The 25,798-nt window shown below is 41.9% G+C and overlaps 4 protein-coding genes across 7 annotated transcripts; 1 reads left to right on the forward strand and 3 right to left on the reverse strand.

Annotated features, from left to right (window-relative positions):
- Positions 1-904: 904 nt before the first annotated feature.
- Positions 905-1,849, reverse strand: cx04a (CX04A protein). Its single transcript, NM_001165084.2, has 2 exons — positions 1,319-1,849; positions 905-1,206 (listed from the first exon to the last, which is right to left on the reverse strand). The coding sequence occupies exons 1-2, from the start codon at positions 1,575-1,577 to the stop codon at positions 992-994; spliced, it is 474 nt and encodes a 157-aa protein (NP_001158556.1). The 5' UTR covers positions 1,578-1,849; the 3' UTR covers positions 905-991.
- Positions 1,850-2,312: 463 nt separating this feature from the next.
- Positions 2,313-7,728, reverse strand: LOC110510166 (transmembrane protein 185-like). Of its 2 annotated transcripts, none has more exons than XM_090226540.1 (7): positions 7,456-7,728; positions 6,610-6,786; positions 6,231-6,438; positions 5,996-6,079; positions 5,685-5,861; positions 5,418-5,541; positions 2,313-5,269 (listed from the first exon to the last, which is right to left on the reverse strand). In XM_090226540.1, exons 3-7 carry the CDS (start codon positions 6,402-6,404, stop codon positions 5,025-5,027), a joined length of 804 nt encoding a protein of 267 aa, XP_090082666.1. In that variant the 5' UTR covers positions 6,405-6,438; positions 6,610-6,786; positions 7,456-7,728; the 3' UTR covers positions 2,313-5,024. The 2 variants fall into 2 exon arrangements, with proteins under 2 accessions (XP_090082666.1, XP_021447204.1); XM_021591529.3 differs by having other exon boundaries at positions 7,312-7,728.
- A 1,565-nt stretch (positions 7,729-9,293) lies between these two features.
- Positions 9,294-20,827, forward strand: LOC110510165 (cysteine protease ATG4A). Of its 3 annotated transcripts, none has more exons than XM_021591527.3 (13): positions 9,294-9,393; positions 10,308-10,418; positions 10,511-10,582; positions 12,510-12,608; positions 15,852-15,953; positions 16,716-16,788; positions 17,006-17,085; positions 18,312-18,547; positions 18,693-18,771; positions 18,885-19,030; positions 19,362-19,418; positions 19,502-19,613; positions 19,866-20,827. In XM_021591527.3, the coding sequence occupies exons 1-13, from the start codon at positions 9,384-9,386 to the stop codon at positions 19,928-19,930; spliced, it is 1,242 nt and encodes a 413-aa protein (XP_021447202.1). In that variant the 5' UTR covers positions 9,294-9,383; the 3' UTR covers positions 19,931-20,827. The 3 variants fall into 3 exon arrangements, with proteins under 3 accessions (XP_021447202.1, XP_036823846.1, XP_036823847.1); XM_036967952.2 differs by having other exon boundaries at positions 9,346-9,683; XM_036967951.2 differs by lacking the exon at positions 10,308-10,418 and having other exon boundaries at positions 9,330-9,393.
- A 1,606-nt stretch (positions 20,828-22,433) lies between these two features.
- On the reverse strand, positions 22,434-25,469 carry LOC110510164 (insulin receptor substrate 2-A-like). The gene is made up of 2 exons (XM_021591525.3): positions 25,343-25,469; positions 22,434-25,245 (listed from the first exon to the last, which is right to left on the reverse strand). The coding sequence occupies exon 2, from the start codon at positions 25,227-25,229 to the stop codon at positions 22,560-22,562; it is 2,670 nt and encodes an 889-aa protein (XP_021447200.3). The 5' UTR covers positions 25,230-25,245; positions 25,343-25,469; the 3' UTR covers positions 22,434-22,559.
- Positions 25,470-25,798: the final 329 nt, after the last annotated feature.

Below are 25,798 nucleotides of genomic sequence, written 5' to 3' on the forward strand. Positions count from 1 at the left end.
GATAGACGAGTAGCTGTTCACGTCGGAGGTGCTGAAACGCACTGAACCACCCAAAATCTTTCAAACTATTGTCTTGAAGAGTTTTGTGCACCAACTCAACATCTATGGCTTTAAAATAACTTTCCCTGGTATCGAGATCGACTTCACTTAGCACCTTTATTGCTGAGGAATACAAAGCATGCACGTCAAAGGCACCTTTGGTATGAATATCAAATGGTGTTGTGGTTTCCGAGGCCTACATTTTGACATGTGACCTAATTGAATGACACTGATTTGTTTTACCTTGCCGTTGCAATACTACTCCAATCCCAATTTCTGCCAATGACTCAAACATCTACTACCCCAAATGAAGAGATGTGTGCTGCTCAAATGCACGAGACTTGGCACAGGAGGGAGAAGTTGGGTAACAGCAACAAGAACAGCGCTGGCCACCAGCATAGCCCAAGCTTGGCAGACACAGGCAACGCAACTCTGACTAGGCTGAACTGCAGAGCTCCACTCCTAAGCACTTCAGCCATATAGTTGGCCCCAGACATCTGCACTCCCAGCCCAGGCTGAGAGGAGTGATGACAGCAGCAGCTCTAGCAGCTGCAGCACTGGCTTATACTACCCAAGCTGATCTCTGTCCTCAAATAGATGTCTGGGGAGTTGCAGATTCAAAGGAATTCCCAAGCATCTTGTCAAGCACAGCACCAGACACATGACCACCTTCGGTGTACAACTAGTGATGGCAGGAATGGCACTCCCACCCTCTTTTACCCCCAGGGCTTCACCTCGCAGAGCTCTAATGATTGCCCTACCTTCCATTCTCCCTGAAGACAGATTTAAATGAATAATAAATGCCTATTGCAACATGGTGTCAATATAAGGGTTTTAGACATGCAGGATATACAATCATTCACAATGCAGTCCATTGGTAATTTATTCCACCTTTTTAAAGCTTGTGTGTCATCTCTAGAAACGTGTTAGTATACATTATTTTACAACTACTCTACGCAGATGGCAGTAATTGCACTGGGATGTCCACTGTCCAAATGTCTTTGTGACCTCTGGCATAAAGTGGTTCCTTGAGCCAGCGTGGGTTTGACAGCTGTGTGAGGTGTTTCTCTGTGAGCCCAGTGAGCACTGCTGCCTTCTCCATCTCCCTCAGATCCTCCTCTGGCACATTGTCAGAGCAGCACCAAGTCTCCCCCACCTCCACCAAGCCTGAAACAAGGAAATGACAGGAGGTTGGATATTCATCAACTCTAGTTTAAATCAAGCATGAGATGTGCTGTGTATGTCCTCCTTCCCCACTCATTCAAAAGTACTGTTTTACCTGCCACGACTCCACGGCCGAATCTGTCACCTGACGCCAGAAGCTCCTCTATTTGCATATGGCTCATTCCAAATGTATTGGTGAGCATGTCTCTCCACTGGTCGCCCTCCCAGTCCTTCTGCGCAATATGAATAGCTAGAGTGCAGTTTTCCATTGCGGACAACAAGGGGCGCCAACGTGTCTCAATACTTTTTATACCATTAAGTACTAACCCCGCGTACGGCTGCCTGAATGATAGGCAACCCACTTGTAATGTCATCTTCACTCAACGTGAATATGTTACAACCAGATGCTAGGTATTTTATCACTCTAAACCACTCGTAAGATACTGCGTTAATAAATACAAATGGCTGTTGCACTCATCATAATCACGCAGTCAATCGACCCCTTTAGTAGGTTCTGCGCTTGTGTCGCACTAATCTCTGGCTGACTACATGTATCCGATTGTAATTGTAAGTAACAATGGTTGACTTTTGTCTAGAGACCTTGGTATAACAAATGCAATTAACTCTGCAAATCCTCGACGGAACCGTAAACGTAATTTTGAGCTACAAGACTAACCATAGACACTTCCTGTTTAAATCCAACAAAAACGTCTCAGGAAGGTAATGAGAGTTCCAAAATGTTTAGAATGGGAGCATAGTGCCATCTAGTGACTGACAAGTCCAAGGAATCCATTCATTCCACAATAACTGGCGTTCTCCGTCCGTAGACGTCCAGTCATTGCGCTAACGCTAGTTAGCATTGGTTTGCGAAAATAACTTCATTCATACTGGACACATTCTTAAAAATGGTATCCACGAGTTCATCGGACTCTGGGGAAGTAGATAAAGAGCCTCATTGCCAAAATCCAGAAGTATCCCTTTCGCTGTAAATTGCAACCGATCAGCAATAAAGTATACAATGCTAAAACAGAAAATTATTTCCAAAAAGTATTCTTTCAATTTGAAATAAAGGTTCATGCATTTGATAAGACAAGGAAATGATGACCAGATACAATTTTAAATAACTTTATTGTTTGTTATTGGTTAGTTATCAGCCACTTGGAGCAAGTATATATTTAACATTTGTATTAAAGTGCTTGCCAGAAGAAAAGAAATAGCTATATTGCAACATAATGTGTATGGTGGAGGGTAAGAAACAAGGTACAATAGAGGGGAAAGTATACCATTGGTCCATCCCCAGTCAAAAATCTGTTTTCAAATAGGTAATGTTTAACTCTCAGGCCAGCCGAGAGAGTGGTCACAGAACATAGACAAAACAAACAATGGGATATGTTAGAAGTTCAAAGGGGAATGGGGGTGGGGGGTACCATTTTGTGTTAAGGTGAGAATTTCACCAAGAAAGCATTTTCCACAGGTAAAATGATATAGAAGCAGCACTGCAGGTTCTCTTTTACTCATCACCCAATGCAGACCTGGCAAGGTAGAAGAGGCAGGCTGGTGATTTACCCAGAATACTCAGGTTTAACTAAAAAAACAGCACACACTAGTAGGAACTTGGAGAAGTTGGGCACCCAGAATCAGATTAATTATGGTAACAGCATAATTAATAGGAGCAACAATGACATCATCCTGCCATATAAAAAGGATTGCTAGAGGGACAAGGTTGTTGAGTAACTTAAATACACAGGACAAGACCTCAAGAACGCAAAACTATTCAAATACACATGGGTATTAGGGTATAATCCTATATCATACACTACTATATTACAACAAATGCTCCTCAAACTGTTTAATAAAACAAGAAAAAATATCCCCAAGCTAATCTTAGATTTAAAACAGTTAGCCTAATAAGCATGATCTTGGTACAGTATCAATCATTCAGTATCATCCAAGCCTTGATGCAAAGATTCAGGGTTTGGGAAATTTGCTAGCACAACTACTGACACGCATATAATGCACCTTCAACTGGAATCATGTGAAAGACATCTGAATATTAAAATCTCTTTGGAGATTTTGTTGGCCAAAACATCACAAGGGAAATAAAATGTCCTGTACAGTATATCATATCACATAAATGAAATGGATCTTCGTCTTGTTCTACTGCCAAAACAACAGAAAAACTCACGATGATATAAGAGTGCCTTTGGTCACACTTAATCTGGATAGTCCATCTGTAGATGCTCTAAAGATGTTCATACTACCAACTTCATATTTTCCCGAAAATCTACCAAGTTTAAATACCGAGAATAATTCATATTTATCCCTAGAGTCCCGTGGAATACAGCAACAATCAGAAGTGTCAATTTAAAGGGGTTTAAACCAAGACATGGTTACTGTGCCACCTTCTCGGCTTGGCTGCGTCACTATTTAAAGATTTCAGAGCAAATTAAACTGATATTTAGTAATGATAGTGTAACTGCGAAACAGGCCATTCATAAATTCATAGTGTTGTCATGTTCCTCAATTAATTCAGCGCATTTCAGAAGTAGGCTAGTCTCAACAGAGTGCATTCAGGGCGCACAGAGAGTACAGCATTGTCGAATCACGCAACATTTGTGACGTCAGTCAAACCAGTCAAAGTTGCTTGATAAACTCCAACGAATGACAGAATATGTTCTATGTTTGGCAAAACAGAGTTGATGATTATATAGCAGAAAAGCTCATGAATAACAGGGAGATGAAGAGTGAAAATCATTTACATAAAGTAGTATCTTAACAGGGACCAACTCTGTTTAAAAAAATATGCGTATCTACTCTCATGCCGTTTGTTGATCACACATTCTCTACCGAAACTATCATATGGGCAGCAAGGACGAGACCCCGCAGAGAAGTGGGGGAAATATTATTGCATTATTTTGACATGCATAGGTGAGAGACATCCTTTGATAATGCAACCTATGGATTACAGAATAAAGTCAGAATGTTGAGTTTCAGTGGGATTGGGACTGGATAGAAAAATTGCCCCGGCTAAAACAGGAGAAGATACAATTTTCCCTCGTGCCTCTGAATGGTGACAGAGATGTATGCCTATGTAGTGAATTGTGCATGGGCCTATCAAATTTGTGACTGTCTTAAGAGTCACAATGACAGCTCAAAGAGGCACACATTATTTTATAGGCTATACTGTGGGGTTTAACTGCATTCGGGTGGAGTGTGCAGTCTGGCAGTGTCAATTATCCATGTGCTTTGAATTTATGGCTTCTTTGTGTTCAGTAAATATGCTAGGCTAAAGGCTTCCATGCAACAACCTGTTTGGATAATGTGCTATTTCATTTTTTGCTAATCAGCTGCTGCACGTGTATTTTGTGGAATTGCATTAGTACAAAATTGGGGATTTTTTTGTGTTATTTCCCAAGTCTTGTCATTAAATCTTTTCAGAATATGTGATGTATGTTCCCAGGACAGTTCATCTCTACTATTTACAAACTATCTGTTGATAAGCAACTGCTTGTTAAGGTTAGAATAAGGGCTAGGGTTAAGGTTAGTACATAGTTGAAATGTTACTGATAGTGTGTACAGCATCTACAGATGGACTATCCAAATAAAGTGTTACTGTACCCTTTGTTCCACAAACTCTGCCATGGTTTTTCGTTTTTGCTAAAAAGTCAGGTCCGAATTCCAGTCCCACTGCTCCCTAGGAGTGAGCCACATGGAAACTATGCTCACCTGCCTCTTCGTAAAATGGGTGGTCAATGCACCACAGCTGTCTGGTGCATGTGAAGTCCATCAAAACTCTAGAGAAGTTGTTGCAAAGCTTTAATTTAGTCAGGCATGTCAATGCACAGTTTTGGAGGAGGCACAAAGTACTTCCCTGGGCTCTGTGTGATCACCACACCAGTCTTTTTGCGGAACATGGGAGCTATTTTTGGCTGGTCGTGTGCAGGCATCTCCACGGACACCTCAGCGTCCTCGTGGTGCAGGTCGTAGGAAACGTTCCCATACTCCCGCAGGAAGGGAAAGAGCTCAAGAAGAAACTGGCAGAAGTCTTTTCGGATGCCAAACCACCCTGTTAGAAAAGAGAAATACCAGTTAAAACAAATAGTTTGGAGAAATATTTGAGGAATTACACTGACTGTATTCTCAGAAAAATAAAAAGAACACTGCCTCAATATGACAATTATTTCTGTTATTATTTCTGTTTCTGAGTAACTCACAGTGGTTGCCTCCTTTCTGGCCGAAGGTCGTGGCCATCAGAGTCACCAGGGATAGCCAGAGAGGCACGAATACTGACACATAGCTGGAGCCGTAGTGGCCATCCAATTTATGGACCAACAGGATCTGAAGAGTCAATGACGGAGACAACAATAAAAAGGCAAACAGGGTAAAACATGTTTTTTTTAAGTATTACTTTCCCAACTTTCGACCTTCTTCAGCTCTCTGACCACAATAGTAGCTGAAAGATGGATGACATGACCACATACCTCAAAAGTTAGCAAGGGTACAACGATTGTCATCCAGCTGATCGCCATGGTGATGTGAGTACGCCGTTGCTCTGCAATGAGGTCCATAGACCGCAGAAAGAGCACTGACCACACAATGTAGTAGAGTACCACAAGGCACAGGAAGGACATGACAATCCACAGTGGCACACAGACAACCTGAACAAAATAACATGAAAAAAATATATATACTAATAATATCAACATATATTTTACAACTCGCTGTAAGTTGTACTAAATTCCCATTCATTTTTCTTCCCCAGAAATAGATATTAGGCAGGTTGTTCTCTTACCAGCCAAGGCCAACTGATGATTTTATCTAGTCGCAGGGCAATGAAGATAAACTGAAGAATATTGACTGAGCACAAGATCTCCAACTGATACAAAGAGAGATAGGAAAAACAGAGTAAACGGGTGAAGAGGGAGAATGAGGGATGTAGACAAGTATACTATATTCACCGATATCTAGCCTAAATAGACTATTTGAGAAAAATAACATCCTTATGACGGATATAATGCCAGACTGACCTCTAGAGAGCGATCATGCCGGAAGCCCCACACACAGGCTGCAACAGAGACAGGTGAGACAAAGAAGAGGGGCATGAAGACCAGCAGCCAGAAGTGAGTGCCCCTCTCCACGCGGTCACACACCAGCACCTCAAAGGTGAGTAGGAGCAGGTGGATCCCAACAGCAATCAGCATGGCCTTGAACTCCACACAGGTTTCACCCTCAGCCCTGCATAACCAGCATGACAGGCACAGTAAGATAAGACATACTAGTAAGCAGTGATAGCTATCGCAATCGGACAGCTTTCTCATTAGGACAATTTGATATTGATAAGACAGCCTCATTGACAACAAAAAAAGTCCTACAAAAGAGTAAAGCATTTTTGTTTAAAAAGCCCACCTGTACTGTGGGTTGTGGGCCCAGACGCCTGTGCCCACTGAGGCACCGATGATGACCGTGAGCTTCCATAGCCATATGGGGGCAAAGACAGCCCAATAACTCCATTGGATGATGCCATCCAGACGCAGCGACAGCAGAACCGAAAACAGTAGCAGGCAGGCATAGATGAGGAACTTACTAAGTGAGGAGAAAAACAATTATCGCCATTAATCTATTCAGCAATCAATTTAGCTTGCTACTCATCATCGGTGGTACACAAATGCGCCCCCCCAATGCGATTCCAGATCAAGGAAACTGAACTATGTGGAGTTAGCCATTTAGGCCATTCAGTTGGTTAGTTATCTAGCATGCACTAACTAATACTAAACGACTGACAGCAACACACAACAGGGCTGGATAGCAAGCCAACAACATTTTCTAAAATTGCTAACGTTAACTGGCTAGCTTATGCTGTTCTTCCCCAATATAATAGCTAGCTGACCTTACCAGTTACAGAAGCTGCTAGCTAACGGCGTTTAGTTAACGTTAGATAGTTCGTTCTGTCATGATTCACCGGTTCAGATAGTCAATGACTGAATAGTAGTAGGCAGTCTAACTAGCTAACGTTATCTGGCTAGGCGCTTTCCAACACAGATATGCTGGCTAGCTCTAACGTCGTTAGTTAGCATAGCCGTAGAGACGTTATATTTCTCTTTACGTTACCTGGGATTGAAATCTTGGAAGAATCCCCGAAGATTCATGACTATAGCTTATAATCGTCTAAACCATTATTTGTATTAATAATGCAATCACGCATCAAGAGGATGTTGTTTTTAATCAGGCAAAAAAGTTAGCTTGCTTGCTTACTAGCCCTCTATCGCGGTTCACGTAGATGCAGACGGAATGTCCATGGTAGTGTTGTTAAGTGCCTGGCACTAGGGGGTAAGTATCGTGTACAAAAGTAGTAGGCTAACTGCCAAAGACAGTACAGGTTTAGAAACGGTCTGTGCCACTACCACTGGCAACAAATGTAGCTCAATGAGCCATACAGCCCGCTAGTTGCCGTGTTCGAGACACTGAGGTATAATGAGAACGAACGCATAAAAACCATGATGTATCATGGGTAAATTGTGACTGACTGATCTACAAATAATAATGACTTGTTATTTATGATGCAAGGTGGTTTGTAGATCAGTCACCCAGTCGGCAGTCGCCTGCACTTTCGGCTGCAATGTCGAACAAACCCACAATGGTATATTCTGATTGACATAAAAAATAAAAAATAAATGTTTTTCCTGATTTACATAATCTTGGTTACCCTGAAGCACAATTATTTCGTGAAAGTATGTAATTTCGCCGTTTCATGTCCATGAGAATCCGTCGATGAGAGATAATGATTGACACAAAAACGTTACAGTTTGCTGAATAATACATTGTAGCCACAGAGTGTAACCCCACGCAGAAATATAATAGGCGGATGTTTTACAGGATCAAGACAATGCACATGTATATTTTACGAATGGGGAAGAGATATCTCTAGCAAATTATCCTATAAGAATTATTTATCAATTGGTGAAAAAAATACAAAAACCAGAGTACCATGTAATGTCTGATATCTGGAAACACCAGCTTGGTTTCGTTATGTTTTTGGTTGATATAGTTTATAATGGTTAATGTTATTTGTCATGGATGACAAACACATTCGAACTACATTACCCAAGAGGTAATCCTGTATGTTTGTATCCTGCCATTTACCACTTATGTGAAGCTAGCCACTATAAGGATTAGCCAGCCACAACGGTGGAATTTGCGGTTCAGCTTCAAAATAAAGTCCCTCAATGAAAGTGACGCAAATGGATACAAATAGTGGAATCATGCCATGTTGGGACTACATAATGCTAAACAAAGTTTAAATGTTGTTATATAAATTAAACAAAAAACAATAATTAGTTAATTTAACAGAACATTTACAAATCAGCTGAAGTCGCACAGTGGATGTATTAGACTTCAGAATTGCGTTTGGGGCATACTTACAGTGAACTCCAAGTATTGGGACAGTGACAATGTGGTTGTTGTTTAGGCTCTGTGCACCAGCACTTTGGATGACCTTAAAAAGATAAAAGGACTATGAAGTTAAAGTGCAGACTGCCAGCTTTGATTTGAGGGTATTTTCTTCCATATTGGGTGAACCGTTTAGAAATGACAGAACCTTTTGTACATAGTCCCCCCATTTTAGGGGACCAAAAGTATTGGTACAAATTCACTTAGACGTGTATTAAAGTAGTAAAACAAATGTTATTTTGTCCCATTTTCATAGCACGCAGTGATTACATCAAGCGTGTGACTACAAACTTGTTGGATGCATTTGCTGTTTGTTTTAGTTGTGTTTCAGATTATTTACAATAGAAATGAATGGTAAATACATGTATAGTGTCATTTTGGAGTCACTTTTATTGTAAATAAAAACAGAACATGTTTCTAAACACTTCTACATTAATGTGGACACTACCATGATTAATGAATGAATTGTGAATAATGAGTGAGATTTCAGCTGATTTTGACTTTTGTTTGTCAAATTAACTAATTATTGTATATTGTTGAATTCATATAACAACATTCCAACCTTGTTTAGCATGATCTAGTCCAAATATGGCATGATTCTAACATTTGTATGCATTTGCATCGCTTTAAATTAGGGACTGTTATTTTGAAGTCTAACCGTAAATTCCACTATTGTGGCTAATCCTTATTGTGGCTAGCTTCAGATAGGTATTTTCACCGATGACAGCCGTAGGATGGAGGCAGGTAATAGCCACTAAAAATAATACTTTATTCACATATTGTGCGCCTTTCACTTAGTCCATTACATGCATTGACAAATCGTGCTGCCATTGGGCCCAAAATGTAATTTCTAAAGATGTTGGTCGTTAACTGACCATGGCTGATGTACAAGTTTAGCCATTGCATTGTTTCTTTGGTGGCCCGTTTCGCTTAATTGTCTACCCGGCGGCTTTCATAACATTTTGAAAGCAGGGCATTGTCAGTGGAAAGTACTTCATGCTTTTCTGAAGTGGGATGAGATTAGTTTTCCCAGAGTGAGTAAGGATGTTATATAATTTGGTCAAATGCAGTATTGTACTGTAGTAGTTCAACCTAGCCAGTAGATCCGACCTGCTTGCTTAGAAATGCACTAGGGTCAGACAGGCTTCCTGTGTAGATAAAGATGCCGGTGCCAGAAATGTCTCAGAAAACATACCTCAATCCAGGAATGAGAATTGCGTTGTACTTCGAATTGTCCCATTAACCCAACTGTTACACTGAAAAGATTGAACGACTACTATTAAACTAGCAGTCGTTTAATGTTCTTGGTTTAAGTTAGATATTGGGACAATTCTGAATACAACGGTACGATTCCTGAGACATTAATCGCACGGCATTCACGGGTCTTAATGTACACAGGAACCCTTTTTCGACCCTAGTGCTGCTGTAAAACAGTGGGTTGGATCTGCTGGCTATGTACAACCTACATTATTGTGTGTGTGTGTGAGATCTGGCAATTACAAATAATTCAGTGAACCTAAATTATAATGTCAAATTGCAGCTATCACCGCATATGAAAAAAATGTGTAAAACTTTATTAATTAACTGGTGTATCTCACATCATGTATGCTTCTTGACAAGTTTTTTTCATGTCTCCCCTTTTCCATGTCTCGTTTAAGTATTAGCAAAGTATGAAAACCAGATAAACGTGTTTTCGGAGTTCCTTGAAGACTTGCCTGACACAGATGAACCTGTGTGGGTTTTAGGAGAGTGTTACAATGCTAAAACAGGTAGACTGACATCTTGTAGCAGTCATATTGTGATTTATATGTGGGGGAGAAACTGAATGAAGGCATGACAGTCTTTCATGTTGTGTTCACAGGAAAGACGGAGCTACTATCAGACGTCCACTCGCGGCTATGGTTTACCTACAGGAAAAAATTCTCTCCCATAGGTGAGTGAAACAGGCAGATGTTATGTAAATCTGATTGTTGGCTACCCAGCTAACAATTCTAGGGAGATGGAGAATGTTTTTGTAATGATCCCCTAATGTTTGAGTGTCCAGTTTTCTGTGAGTTAGGGGTACATTCTATCTATGTTGGCAACATCCTTCTGAGAACCTTTTTATAATGTTTTGGTGTTAAAAGTTAGGAGAACGCTCCCTTAATATCAAGCAGAACTTATCTAGAACATGCAACAATACTGTTCTAGATGTGGGACTTTGAAAGAACATTCCTGTGTCCAGTTTTCTGAGGGTTAGAAGAATATTCTGTCAACGTTCCACAAAACATACACAGAACATGGTTTCATGTTCTTAGAATGTAAGATATTAATGTTCTAGACACGTTTCATGTTCATAGAATGTAAGATATTAATGTTCTAGACACGTTTCATGTTCTTAGAATGTAAGATATTAATGTTCTAGACACGTTGCATGGGAACGTTGCAAGAACATTTCCGTGTATCTGGCCTGATGGTCCCAAAGAAACTTTCTCAAAATATTTTTCATTACACATCATGCCTTGTTAGTGTTGCCAAGCCCATCAAGCTCCTGATTGGTGAACCACTGATCCATTCAAAAATATTTTTGTCTGTTGGCAAGGTTAGGGATATTCACACACACACAGTGCTTCTAACATGGTGTTTTCAACTTGCGTATTTTACACACTTTGCCAAACATGATTACGTTGTGTATGTTCAAATATATACAATAATAATTATACAAATATTTTATTGATCATAGTGATTCAGGAGTATCATTAAAACAGGTTAATATGCCCCACCAACGTTAGACCACTATACAGAATGTAATTTAATTGCTGAAATAAGTAAGTAAAGTCAATGATGAGAATAATCAGATTAACTGACACCAGACACAGACATATGGTGGCGTGGCAGTTTGTGAGTTCAAATCCCAGTTGAGGACATGTTGAATAATAATTATTGTATAAATGAACATGCACAATGTAATCATGTATGCCATATGTACGTTGAACACACTATGTTAAAAGCACTTTGTGTGAGTATCCCTAACCCTGCCAACAGTGTTACCCATAGCGCAATGACTGGAAGTCCATGGATATCTGCTAGTATTGAAAAGCATGGTAGCAGATAGCGCAATGACTGGAAGTCTATGGATATCTGCTAGTATTGAAAAGCATGGTAGCAGATAGCGCAATGACTGGAAGTCTATGGATATCTGCTAGTATTGAAAAGCATGGTAGCAGATAGACTTCCAGTCATTGCGCTATCTGCTACCATGCTTTTCAATACTAGCAGATATCCATAGACTTCCAGTCATTGCGCTATCTGCTACCATGCTTTTCAATACTAGCAGATATCCATAGACTTCCAGTCATTGCGCTAATGCTAGTTAGCATTGGTTCAGGAAACTACCTCTAACTTAATTTATACTGGACACAGAGACATAAAAAAACGGTGTTCACGAGTTCATCTGTCTCTGGAGAAGATGATGAAGGGCCTCGTTGCCAAAATCCCAAAGTATCCATTTAAGGGCGGCAGGTAGCCTAGCGATTAGAGGCAAGCCAGCAACCGGAGGATTGCCAGTTAGAATCCCGGGATTGACAGGAAAAATATGTTGGGAAGTGAACTGGCATCCAGAGGGCTGCTGGCATCAAATCCTAGATGCTATTGCCTGCCATTGTGCTCTTGAGCTAGGCACTTAACCCCCCACACAACAGCTCCCCGGTTGCCAAGCGGTCACCCGCAGCCACCCACACCTTTCCAAAACCTCTGTATGTACATGTCTCTTTTGGAGGAGTTGGGTTAATAGCGGAAGTCAGATTTGGGTTGGATATTGTGTGCAATTTACCAACAAAGTGAGTGTCTTAATCTTAAGTGTCTATCTTGGTTTGATCCAGGGGGAACAGGCCCCTCTTCAGATGCAGGCTGGGGATGCATGCTACGCTGTGGGCAGATGATCCTTGCACAGGCCCTGGTATGCTCACAGCTGGGACGAGGTGAGGAGGGGACAGGGTCATGCATGGGGTGGGGATGTATGGAACTGCATTAGCAAAGGGGGTGTTTATACAGTGCATTCAGGAAATATTCAGACCCCTTGACATTTTCCACATTTTGTTACGTTACAGTCTTATTCTAAAATGGATGAAATTATATATTTTTTCCTTATCATTCTATACACAACACCCCGTCATGACAAAGTGAAAACTATTTATTAGAAATGTTTGCAAATGTATTTAAAAAAACAACAGATGCCTTATTTACATAAGTATTCAGACCCTTTGTTATGAGACTCAAAATTGAGCTCAGGTACATCCTGTTTCCATTGATCATCCTTGAGATGTTTCTACAACTTGATTGGTGTCCACCGGTGATAAATTCAATTGATTGGACTTGATTTGGAAAGGCACACACCTGTCTATATAAGGTCCCACAGTTGACAGTGCATGTCAGAGCAAAAACCAAGCCTGAAGGTCGAAGGAATTGTCCGTAGACAGGAATGTCTCGAGGCACAGATCTAGCAAAGGGTACCAAAAAATGTCTGCAGTATTGATGATCCCCAACAACACAATGGCCTCCATCATTCTTAAATGGAAGAAGTTTGGAACCATTAAGACTCTTCCCAGAGCTGCCCCCTGGCCAAACTGAGCAATCGGGGGAGATGGGCCTTGGTCAGGCAGGTGACCAAGAACCTGATGGTCACTCTGACAGAGCTCCAGAGTTCCTCTGTGGAGATGGGAGAACCTCCCAGAAGGACAACCATCTCTGTAGCATTCCATTAATCAGTAGAGTGGCCAGACGGAAGCCACTCTTCAGTAAAAGGTACATTGACAGCCCGCTTGGACTTTGCCAAAAGGAACCTAAAGGACTCTCAGACCATGAGAAACAAGATTCTCTGGTCTGATGAAACCAAGATTGAATACTTTGTCCTGAATGCCAAGCGTCACATCTGGAGGAAACCTGGCACCATCCCTACGGTAAAGCATGATGCTGCCATGTTTTTCAGCGGCGGGACTGGGAGACTAGTCAGAATCGAGGGAAAGATAAATGGAGCAAAGTACAGAGAGATCCTTGATGAAAACCTGCTCAGGACCTGGGTGAAGGTACACCTTCCAACAGGACATCAACCCTAAGCACACAGCCAACAAAATGCAGGATTGGCTTTGGGAGAAGTCTCTGAATGTCCTTGAGTGGCCCAGCCAGTGCCCGGACTTGAACCCGATCGAACATCTCCGGAGAGACCTTGAAATTGCGGTGCAGTGACGCTCCCCATCCAACCAGACAGAGCTTGAGAGGATCTGCAGAGAGGAATGGGAGAAACTCCCCGAATACAGGTTTGCCAAGCTTGTTGCGTCATACCCAAGAAGTATCAAGGCTGTAATCACTGCCAAAAGTGCTTTAAGAGAGTACTGAGTAAAGGGTCTGAATACTCTTTTCTACATTGTAGAATAATAGTGAAGACATCAAAACTATGAAATAACACATGTAGTAACCTAAAAAGTGTTAAACAAATTCTTCAAAGTAGCCACCCTTTGCCTTGATGACAGCTTTACACACTCTTGGCATTCTCTCAACCAGCTTCACCTAGAAAGCTTTTCCAACAGTCTTGAAGGAGTTCCCACATATGCTGAGCACATGTTGGCTGCAATTAACAGGTGTGCCTTGTTAAAAGCTATATTGTGTAATTTCTTTCCTTCTTAATGTGTTTGAGCCAATCAGTTGTGTAGGGTGGGTATACAGAAGATATCCCTATTTTGTAAAAGACCAAGTCCGTTTTATGGCCAGAACAGTTCAAATAAGCAAAGAGAAACGTCAGTCCATTATGACTTTAAGACATGAAGGTTAGTCAATCCGGAGAATTTCAAGAACATTGAAAGTTTCTTCAAGTGTAGTCACAAAAACCATCAAGCGCTATGATGAAACTGTCTCATGGGGACCGCTACAGGAAAGGAAGACCCATAGTTACCTCTGCTATAGAGGATAAGTTCATTAGAGTTACCAGCCTCAGAAATTGCAGCCCAAATTAATGCTTCACAGACTTCAAGTAACAGACACATCTCAACATCAACTGTTCAGAGGAGACTGTGTGAATCTGACCTTCATGGTCGAATTGCTGCAAAGACTACTAAAGGACAGTAAAGGACATCACTACTAAAGGACACCAATAATAATAAGAGACTTCCTTGGGCCAAGAAACACAAGAAATGGACATTAGACTGGTGGAAATCTGTCCTTTGGTCTGAGTCCAAATTTGAGAAGTTTGGTTCCAACCACCGTGTCTTTGTGAGACCTAGAGTAGGTGAACGGATCTCAGCATGTGTGATTCCCACCGTGAAGCATGTAGGAGGAGGTGTGATGGTGTGCTTTGCTGGTGACACTGTCTGTGATTTATTTAGAATTCAAGGCACACTTAACCAGCATGGCTACCATAGCATTCTGCAGCGATATGCCATCCCATCTGGTTAGCGCTTGGTGGGGACTATTATTTGTTTTTCAACAGGACAATGACCCAACAGGCTGTGTAAGTGCTATTTGACCAAGAAGGAGAGTGATGGAGCGCTGCATCAGATGACCTTGCCTCCACAATGGCCCAACCTCAACTCAGTTGAGATGGTTTGGGATGAGGTGGACCGCAGAGTGAAGGAAAAGCAGCCAGCAAGTCCTCAGCATTTGTGGGAACTCCTTCAAGACGGTTGGAAAAGTATTCCAGGTGATGGTAGTTGAGAGAATGCCAAGAGTGTAAAGCTGTCATCAAGGCAAAGGGTGGCTACTTTGAAGAATCTCAAATATCAAATATATTTTGGTTTGTTAACACTTTTTTTGGTTACTACCTGATTTCATATGTGTTATTTCATAGTTTTGATGTCTTCACAACTATTCTACAGTGTAGAAAATAGTACAAATAAAGAAAAACCCTTGAATGAGTAGGTGTGTCCAAACTTATGACTGGTACTGTATGTTAAAACAAATCTAAACCTTATTTTGTTTTGTCATTATGGGGTATCGTGTGTAGATGAAAGGGGAATCAACAATTTAATCAATTTTAGAAAATGAATCAAAAACTAAATTTGGAAAAAGTCAAGGGGTCTGAATACTTTCCGAATGCACTATATGTGAAGGATTCATCTGGTCATGATATGTGTTCTACGATGTAATCAATTCAACAGTGAGAAAGAGAAAAGGGTTTTATTAGACAGGGTATGGGAATGACACAGTGATTGTGGCCTGTTCTCCTGCTGTAGCCTGGCGTTGGAGGGCAGAGGGAGGACAGCCGGAGAAGTACCATCGTATCCTCCACTGTTTCCTGGATAGGAAAGACAGCTGTTACTCCATACACCAAATGGGTAAGAGAGAGTCCTAGCCTAACCCTGCCTTTACCTTGGTCTGACCACATGTAAAGTACCCTGAATAAGCAGATGAAAGTGTTTTCTATCACATTCCTATCATTTTCTGGATGACTGTCCTCAAAAGTAAAAATGTGTGACTTGAAGGAAAATCAAATAGCCTGATGAATCAATGACCGGCTAGACAGGCTAGAAAGAAGCTAAGACAGACCAGGGATGTAGGCCTGCAGATCAATTGCCAAAGACACAAAAATAGTTTGAATAGTAGAATACACAAGGTGCAATTTCAAAATGTTTGTTGTGCATCATTCATTGTTTTGTTTGTTATGTCAGTCACTGACAGCCACTCAATTAGTTCATGTCAGCTAACATTTGTTAGCTGGCCCCTGGACTAATTTACCAATCTATCTAAACTTGTGGTAATCTTGGTTGAATTACCAACCTGGGAGCCCCCATTGATTTTGTTAGTCACTCTCACTCAGATATCTTATTAAAAACGGCAAACATTTCTCTCTAACTTATGGTAAAATGTGTAGATTCAGGAAATTAACTCAAACTTTTTCTCTCCGCTGTCAAGAGGAGGGCCGCTAAAATGTTTTGCTCACAAGGTGAGGATATGGGTACGCAGACCCGCGAGCCACTGCGGCCCACCCATGATGAGTTCAGATTTTGTTGTGGCCCCCACCCCCATCAGTTGCCCATCCCTGACTTAGACCTTCTGGAGTGAGCTTGGTGTTCATTTTTTGTTTTTTCTACTTGCAGCTCAGATGGGAGTTGGTGAAGGAAAGTCTGTAGGAGAGTGGTATGGCCCAAACACAGTTGCACAAGTGCTCAAGTAAGTATTTTATATGCACGTTTTAAGACTGATCTATTCATGTCTAATCTCTCGTGGACAGATTCACGTGTAAACGGGAAGTGACAATTTTCGAGAATTGTAACTTCTGGGTAACCGAGATTAATTCATTTCAGAACATTTGATTGTCAGATGTTAGTAGTGTGACCTCTAGCACAAATACGTTTGTGGCATAAATAAACCTACTATCTCTCGTCAGGAAACTTGCTCTATTTGATGACTGGAATTCTCTTGCTGTGTATGTGTCAATGGACAACACCGTGGTGATCGAGGACATCAGTACGTTTTTTTTTCCCTCACTTGCTAAATATATACAGTGCATTCGGAAAGTATTCTAACCCCTTGACTTTTCCACATTTTGTTAAGTTACAGCCTTATTCTAAAATGTATTTAAAAAAATGATCCTCAGCAATCTATATACAGTACACTATAATGACAAAGCGAAAACAGGTTTTTAGAAATCTTTGCAAATGTATTTAAGTATTCAGACCCTTTGTATGAAACTCAAAATTGAGCTCAGGTGCATCCTGTTTCTGTTGATCATCCTTGAGATGTTTCTACAACTTGATTGGAGTCCACCTGTGGTAGATTCAATTGATTGGACATGATTTTGAAAGGCACAGACCTGTCTATATGAGGTCCCACAGTTGACCGTGCACATCAGAGCAAAAACCAAGCCATGAGGTCAAAGGAATTGTCCGTAGAGCTCAGAGACAAGATTGTGTCGAGGCACAGATCTGGGGAAATTCTGCAGCGAAGAAGGTCCCCAAGAACACAGTGGCCTCCATCATTCTTAAATGGAAGAAGTTTGAAACCACCAACTCCCATCTGAGCTGAAAAACCAAAAAAGGAAAATAGAGAGATCCTTGATGAAAACCTGCTCCAGAGCACTCAGGACCTTAGACTGGGGCGAAGGTTCACCTTCCAACAGGACAATGACCATAAGCACACAAACAAGACAATGCAGGAGTGGCTTTGGGACAAGTCTCTGAATGTCCTTGAGTGGCCCAGCCAGTGCCCGGAATTGAACCTGATCGAACATCTCTGGAGAGACGTGAAAATAGCTGTGCAGCGACGCTACCCATGCAAGCTGACAGAGCTTGAGAGGTTCTGCAGAGAAGAAAGGGAGAAACTCCCCAAATACAGGTGTGCCAAGCTTGAGGCTGTAATGGCTGCCAAAGATGTTTCAACAAAGTATTGAATGAAGGGTCTGAATACCTAATGTAAATGTCATATTTTTAAGAGAACTGTTTTTGCTTTGTCATTATGGGGTATTGTGTGTAGATTTGGGGGGGGGGGGGGGGGGGGGGGACACGACTATTTTATCAATTTTAAAATAAGGCTGTAGCCTACAAAATGTAGAAAAAGTCAAGGGGTCTGAATACTATCCGAAGGCACTGTATGTATATTTTTGTATTCGTACCTTCTGAGCCTTCTGTATATGAGGACAGTGGTGAAGCTGTGATTCCAAAGACACAAAGGTTTTCTTTCCATGTCCTCTCCAGAGAAGCAGTGTCGCCAGGCAAGCAGTGAGAGCAGATTGCGGCCGAGACCCTGTGGCTGGCAGGAACCCTTCACCTCTAGGGAAACACCAGAACAAGCCTGTTCTCACACGGATGGGCATAGAGCCACGACTTGTCCACATTCCCAGTCCCATTCTGACTGGAGACCCCTACTGCTGGTCATACCACTCCGCATGGGAATAAACCACATCAACCCTGTCTACATCCAGGCCCTCAAGGTACTGGGCCATCAATGCTTTCTGTGATGGGATTGGGGATTTCTCTTATTATTCAATTGATACTAAACTACTATGCAATATTCCTGTATTTACTGTTGCCTTTAAATAGTTATACTGTACTGACTCCATGTGTTGTCCCATTCAGGAGTGTTTTAAAATGCCACAGTCCTGTGGTGTGCTGGGAGGAAAGCCCAATCTGGCCTATTACTTCATCGGATTTGTAGGTGAGTCTAAGAGGAAACCGGAACTGAAGGTTCACAAATGGGTAGTAACAAAAGGAGATAAACCTGTGAGTTGTCTAGCCAACATGTTCAGCAGGCCTTCTTGTGTTCTCCAGGAGAGGAGCTGATCTACCTAGACCCCCACACCACCCAGTCAGCCGTGGAGGCTGAGGCTGGCAGTGGAGTGGACGACCAGAGCTACCACTGTCTGAGGAGCCCACGCCGCATGAAGATCACCAACCTGGACCCCTCTGTGGCCCTGGTGAGAGCTGTACCCACACACCGACCACCACAACCTGTCATACCACTGAGCCTCCTATCTCATGGGCCTTGTTTTCATAGTTGAATTTGAAGTGCATGCTGGTGTGTTGTAAAAAGTTGCTCTAATGGGAATTTTGTTTACTGTGGTGATGAGTTTGTATACTGTGGTGATGATTTTGTTTACTGTGGTGATGATTTTGTTTACTGTGGTGATGATTTTGTTTACTGTGGTGATGAGTTTGTATACTGTGGTGATGAGTTTGTTTACTGTGGTGATGATTTTTCCACATAATTGCTAATCAAAATTCTGTCTTTTTTTTTTCCCCCCCAAGGGATTTTTTTGTAAGAGTGAAGATGACTTTGATAGTTGGTGTAACCTGGTCCAGCAGGTGAGAGTCATCCACTCAAGTCACAATTGTATGTAGATGGATATTGTCCGGTGGTTGAGACCCATGTCGTTGTCCTTTTTAAGGAGATTCAGATGAAGAGGAACCTGAGGATGTTTGAGCTGGTGGAGAATCACCCACCCCACTGGCCCCCCTTCGTTCCTCCCACCAAACCAGAGGTCCAGACCACAGGGGCAGGTATGAGCATACCTACCAGACAGATCCACTAATATTACACCAATAACAAGCAATCCTTGCCGCAAATATCAAGCTTCCACTCTCCGGTATTTCCCTATATTGTTTCGAAGTGACAGTATAGGTCTATACATGAAGTGCATTTATTTCTTGAACCTCATTGAAACTCCTATGTGGTGTTTAAACTCAACTGACACATACTAACCAAAATGAAGTGTGTTATGTCAAATTGATTACTGTTCTCTTTTCGAACAGAGTTCATCGAATCGACCGACAAGCTGTTTGAGTCTGAAGAGGAGTTTGAGATCCTCAACGTGTGACCAGCCTCCCTTTCGCTCCTCTCTGCTCATTCCAGTGGCTGGTGATTGGGTGGATTACCTTGGCTCCCATGTTCCATACTGTGCTGTAGAAGTGCCTCAGAACAACACCAAGCACAAACTGCTTACCACTTTGCAAAAAAAACACTAACAACCCAGCAAGAGACGATAAAAACTAGGAAAGATCCTAGACAACTCAAGACAGAATTTGTTATTTTTATTTTTTACATTTTTTAATTATTTATATTTCTTAATTTTTGGTTGGGTAATAATTTTTTTAAACTGCATTGTTTAAGGGCTTTTAAGCGTTTCACTATAAGGTCTGTTGTTTTCGGTGCATGTGACAAATAAAATTGGATTTGAAGTCAGGAACATGGTGTATACAGTAAACACAAGCTTGGACTGTCTCATTTTTATGTTGTAACCAGGAAACAAAGCCAGGGACCATGGTTGTCTCTACATGAAACAGGCTTTTTTTTGTCTGTGTTAGACTTGTTTAATGAACAAGAGAGACGAAGACCGTTCAGATGCATGAACCGCATTGTACAGTGAGACTACACCTCTGCTGCAGCAGGGAAAGGACCTAGGTGAAGACAGCAGGGAAAGGACCTAGGTGAAGACAGCAGGGAAAGGACCTAGGTGAAGACAGCAGGGAAAGGACCTAGGTGAAGACAGGCACGAGGATATGTCTGAAGAAGCCACTACCTCCTGACGCCGGGAGACAGAAATATGCAGACAGTGTTAAAATACAAAACATACAACCAATAACTTGTTTATTAAGAAAAGTGCCTCTGAAATATATTTGTGTTCAATGGTTGGGGAGGGCAAAGGTTTTCCCAAGGTGTGGGATGTGGAACACTCATGTAAATATTCCTGACAATAAAGATATTTAAACACTTTGCTTAGCCTCAGGGTTGATATTGCCTCTTAGTGCTATCTTCCTCATGTGTCATGTAGAAATGGAGTGTGTAGACTAGAGCCTGGAGTGCTCATTAGCAGAACTACCTCCTACTGTGATTAACCTAACCCTCCAGCTTTTTCCGGCTAACCCTTGTCCACCGATTTGATCAGGATCTCTATTTAGAGATCTTTTTTAGACTAATCTTCCGAAAGTCCTTAATGATGAATTGTACTACGATGTTATCCCTGCAACCCCACTGTATAAGTACTGATGATGGTAGCCTGAGGAAGGAACATTCAACTATTACCTCTGTGGTGGAAATGGCATTATGATGGTGACCTGTTGTATAACCAGCCCAGTAAATGAAGACAAGCTGTAGATAACAGCATTAGCTTTATTTTAATGGTATAATTACATCCATTAATGGTATAAAAGCATTAAAGGGTGCAATCACCAGGGCCCAAATTCACAAAATATTTTAAGACATTTCTAAACTGCCATTTTTTCCTTAACTATAGATTTAAGAAAAGTTGCTATTCCTCAAAAAGGTTATTGGAAAAAAGTGTTAAATATTGTTCTGGAATTGCAGTTATAAACATTTAGTTTTTTCTTAAGAGGCTTAAGTTTTTGCATAATAAATGTTTTGTGAATATGGGCCCAGGGCATGGTAATTAAATACAAAATACGGCACAATTTTTTACATTTTCATAACCCAAACGTGCTGACTTCTGTCCAGATACAGAGCAAACGATCCAGTAAATGCCCTGTGAAAAATGTGAAAAGAAAATGCAAACATCCTCTCTTGATTCATGAAAAATACTAATAATTCAGGCCTACGCAATAAAAAGTATTTTCTTCCAGTTGACAACCAATACATTGCCTGAAGACTCACAACTTTAACTTTCCTTCACAAAAAGTATTTTCTTCCAGTTGACAACCAATACATTGCCTGAAGACTCACAACTTTAACTTTCCTTCACAAAAAGTATTTTCTTCCAGTTGACAACCAATACATTGCCTGAAGACTCACAACTTTAACTTTCCTTCACAAAAAAAAATCTGATTTCAATCTTGAACAAACCATACAATTATGAACAAGAAATACTTTTAACAAATGACAACATTTACTTGAACAGTGGAGATAAAACATTTTCTAAGAGAATGACAGTTTGTGCCATTGGTGCTGTCATTCTGTTACTGACCTTAACACTTAACTGTTTGTTCTTCAAGTACATTTGTATAACTTTCTGTGTAAATTGTTAAAAGTAGTCATTGTGCATTGAGTTATATGGTTTGTTCAACTTTGAAATCAATTGATTTTGTTTGGAATACATTTAGAATTGAAAGATCTGAGTCTCGGCGTCATTCCATTTCCCTGGAATTGCCCAAAATAAACTTCTTTGCAAAGGGCTATAAGAACATGTTCTCCAAGTGTAAAAAAACAACAACCTAGTCTGGGTACCAGTCATTTAAGATAACATCCCACTTGTTGTACTCTGTTCCATATGCAAGGGAGTACAAGGTGTGGAACTGGTACCCAGACTAGAAACAACCACCAAAAGTAAAGAAACATGACAGACATTTTTTTATATGAACAATTCCACAGAGTACAAATAACTTGTTTATTTGATCATTATCATCGTGTAAACAACAAGGCCGAGTATTCACAATCTGGTTAATTCAATAATGTATTGACTCAAAAGCAGCACTGACACTTTTTAAACTGTCCTCTTACTCACTGTCATCAGTATTGATACACAAGGGGAGACAAGAACACAGCCAACGTCTGGTGGCAGCAGTCTGTCCTGCTGGTGTGGGGAGGTCTATGCCAGTGTAGAGTCCGGGTCCAGACCCACTCTCTCTGGGACTGGTACGTGCAGGAAGTGGAGAAGTGACCTCATCAATAGGCAAAGGGACATCACAGGTGGCACACTGATCATCCCTCAGGTAGAGAGCAATGTAGTTGAGACGATCTGTTGAAATCTGGATAGACTCAGTTTGAGTGGGCAGGTCACTATCTTCAACCCCATGCTGGTCCAAGGACAAACCAGTGACATTCAACACAGGCACATCTGATAGGTTCAGCAGCACATCACTGCTTGGATGAGAAGAGTGACGAGGCGAGCTACAGAGAGGGTTTCTACTGTTCCATTCAACTGCAGAGCAGTGATGAGCTGCAGGATGACACGTGAACATACAGTCATCATGTTCACAGTTCCTCTGTGAAGGAGGCTGGTTAGCGCTTGGTAGAGAGGAATAGGAGCTGTAGGACTTAAGAGCCTCCGGTGAGCCATGTGTATGACCATCCATGTGGCTCCCGAGAGACATGTTCATGTATTCATCACACACTAAATGATCAACATCACTGAGGCTGTCCTTTGCTGGTGAACAGCTCCGTGGAAGCATCATCATGTAGCCCTGGGGCCCCAGCTGGTCTGAGGGCAACATGGTAGCACTAGGTGTTTGAAGAAGAGTGGGGGTCACATTGTAATCTGAAGGGATGTCATCTGTAAAATGAGGACCTGGTCCACAAGTCATTGGCATATAACCTTCCCCCACTGGGAGTTTACTCTGATTATAGATATGGAGGAAGGGGGGCTTGGATGAGAGGTATTTTTCGCATTTTGGAGTGCAAGAGGTGGTTTGGTGGTATTGTCTGGAATGTTCAGGCTTAGACGTTTCCACATCACAGCTATCTCCTTGATTAGCCCCGGCCACAGCCGTTACCTGCAAATCCATGGCCACGTAGTCAGTCAAGCTGTTCTCGTCAATGAGTGTGGTGTTAAACAGTGAGTCAGGGGTGTTACTCCTGGACAACTGAAAGACACATGGGTTGGAGCACAAATCCTCAGCGCAGACAGAGCCTCTGTCGCTGGTAGAACCAAAGACTGAAGTGTCAGAGGTCCAGGGATGTGTATCAGAGTCATTGCCACTGCTGCTGGATACACTGATGGTGGTGGAGATGCATGCACAGTGACTGAGGCTCTCTTCAAGGTTTTTACTGATGCAGACATTACGGAGAGCCAAGGTGCCAGTCCCTGGGCTGATCAGTTGGTTCATTGTCCCCTCTCCATGGTTAGAAGTTTGATTGGGGCTGTGGCCTCCATCTCCTTTATCTTTCTGTTGGGACGCTTTGCTCACAACAGTTTCCACCCTTATAGAGCGCTGTAACCCAGTCAGGCTGGGTGGGAGGTTGCCATGGTGTTGACGTCGTGTGGTGACTACGGCACATGGGTTTGATGGGAATGACTGACTCTTGCTCCGAGGCATGAAATCAGGGATGGCCCTCAGGGCTCTCATGGCCTCCAGGATTGTCTCATGCATGTTCTGAGCCACCACAGGGTCGCCTGATTCTACCTGCATCCAGATCTCCCCGGGCCCAGTGGAGGACGAGCGGCCCACCTCCATAAAGAAGAAGCTCTCGGAGTGACCACAGCGACGCACATTCATCAGAGGCAGGTTCACAGACGTCATCTCAGAGCACATCTTCACCAGGTGAATGGTCTTGGCAGAGAGACACAGCCGGCACACTCCTATCAGGTTCTTGGTTTGTCCTAAACCTTTGGCCTTTACAATCACCTGCCACACCTCCTTGAAGATGGCTCCAGGAGAGACGGTCCAGTATCCATCATCCAACTCCTCAGCGTCCTGGTACTCCTTTTTCTCCTGGATCACCAGATCACTCAGAGCCAGGTACCAATCCTCTTGCTCCTCCTCATTCTCCGCTATCATGACAAAGTGCTCATCCTTAGTGTACAGGGCTATCAGGTGCTTGTGTTTAGAATCTACCCTTTTACTGACAGTAAAACATTGATACAGATAAATTACCTTCTTTGGAGAACCCACAGCACTGGGAGATTTACAAATGGATTTCATTCCATTTCTAAATTTCTTCTCACTATCATAGTACTCCAAACGGCTGGGGCCTGTGTCACTTGGCCCTCTCAAGACAAAAAATCTCTTGTGACTGTGCTTCATCTTTCTCAGGTATCCAGACTTCCATACATCTCTAGCCTCAACACCAGAGCAAACTTTGGTAGTGACAGCTAAGGCCATGGCAGATGCAGCCGGGTCCTGGGAAACACCACCAGAGGCAGGTACCTCATAGACACAGGATGATGACAAATCTCTCACTGTATTATCTAGAGGGTTCTTCTTAGGTAACAGATTATGGCCATGGCTATAGTACTGCTTATGATGCCTCTTCAACTGGAGAACTTGGAGGGGCGGTGGTGATGCTGCCTCTAGCTGAAGGTGAGCACTGCTGCTGAGGGAAGATGATGGTAGTGGTGATGATGGTGACGATGTGGTTGTTGATGTTGTAACTTTCAGAGCTCGTGAATTGCAGCTATGGGAAACATCTCCTAAATCCATACCGCTGCTCTCTGGTGTTTTCGCCATCGTCAAAGCGCCATTCCTGGGAAAACAAAAAACTATTGGTGCTCAGTAACTTAGTTTGTGCATGCTTCATACATGTTTCATGTTTAGATTTTTTAATACATGTCCTTCCTTACCTGTTCGGGTAAGCAGCAGGTACTTCGCGAATAAAAACAACACTTGCTGTGCAATTGCAGTGAAAACGAATAAATCCCTAATTTCTCTTGAAGGTAGGCTGCACTTCGGTAAAACGAAAACAACTCTGTCTGGGTTTCGATTGGATCCGTGCTATAGGCGGTCCTTGGGAAGTCCGTACCCCAAATTGAAGTTGACATTTAAAATGGGATTTAGGTAGGGGTTAGGGTAAGGGTTATTTAGTTAAGGTTAGTGTTAGGATTTAGGATATGGACGTCCCGAGGATCCCATATTGATTGATCAGGCTGTAAGGTTTACCAGAACAGTCACAGATCGGCTGATTCCGAACATTTAAAAAAAGTTAATTGATCAATTTATTTGACCTCTGGCTTTGACGATAGTTGGGGTATCTTTGAACACTCTATAAAAATATATGCAACGTAAAATATATATTTTTT

Source organism: Oncorhynchus mykiss, chromosome 29, assembly GCF_057628025.1.
Source record: "Oncorhynchus mykiss isolate SJ-2025 chromosome 29, ASM5762802v1, whole genome shotgun sequence".
Taxonomy (NCBI): Eukaryota; Metazoa; Chordata; class Actinopteri; order Salmoniformes; family Salmonidae; genus Oncorhynchus; species Oncorhynchus mykiss.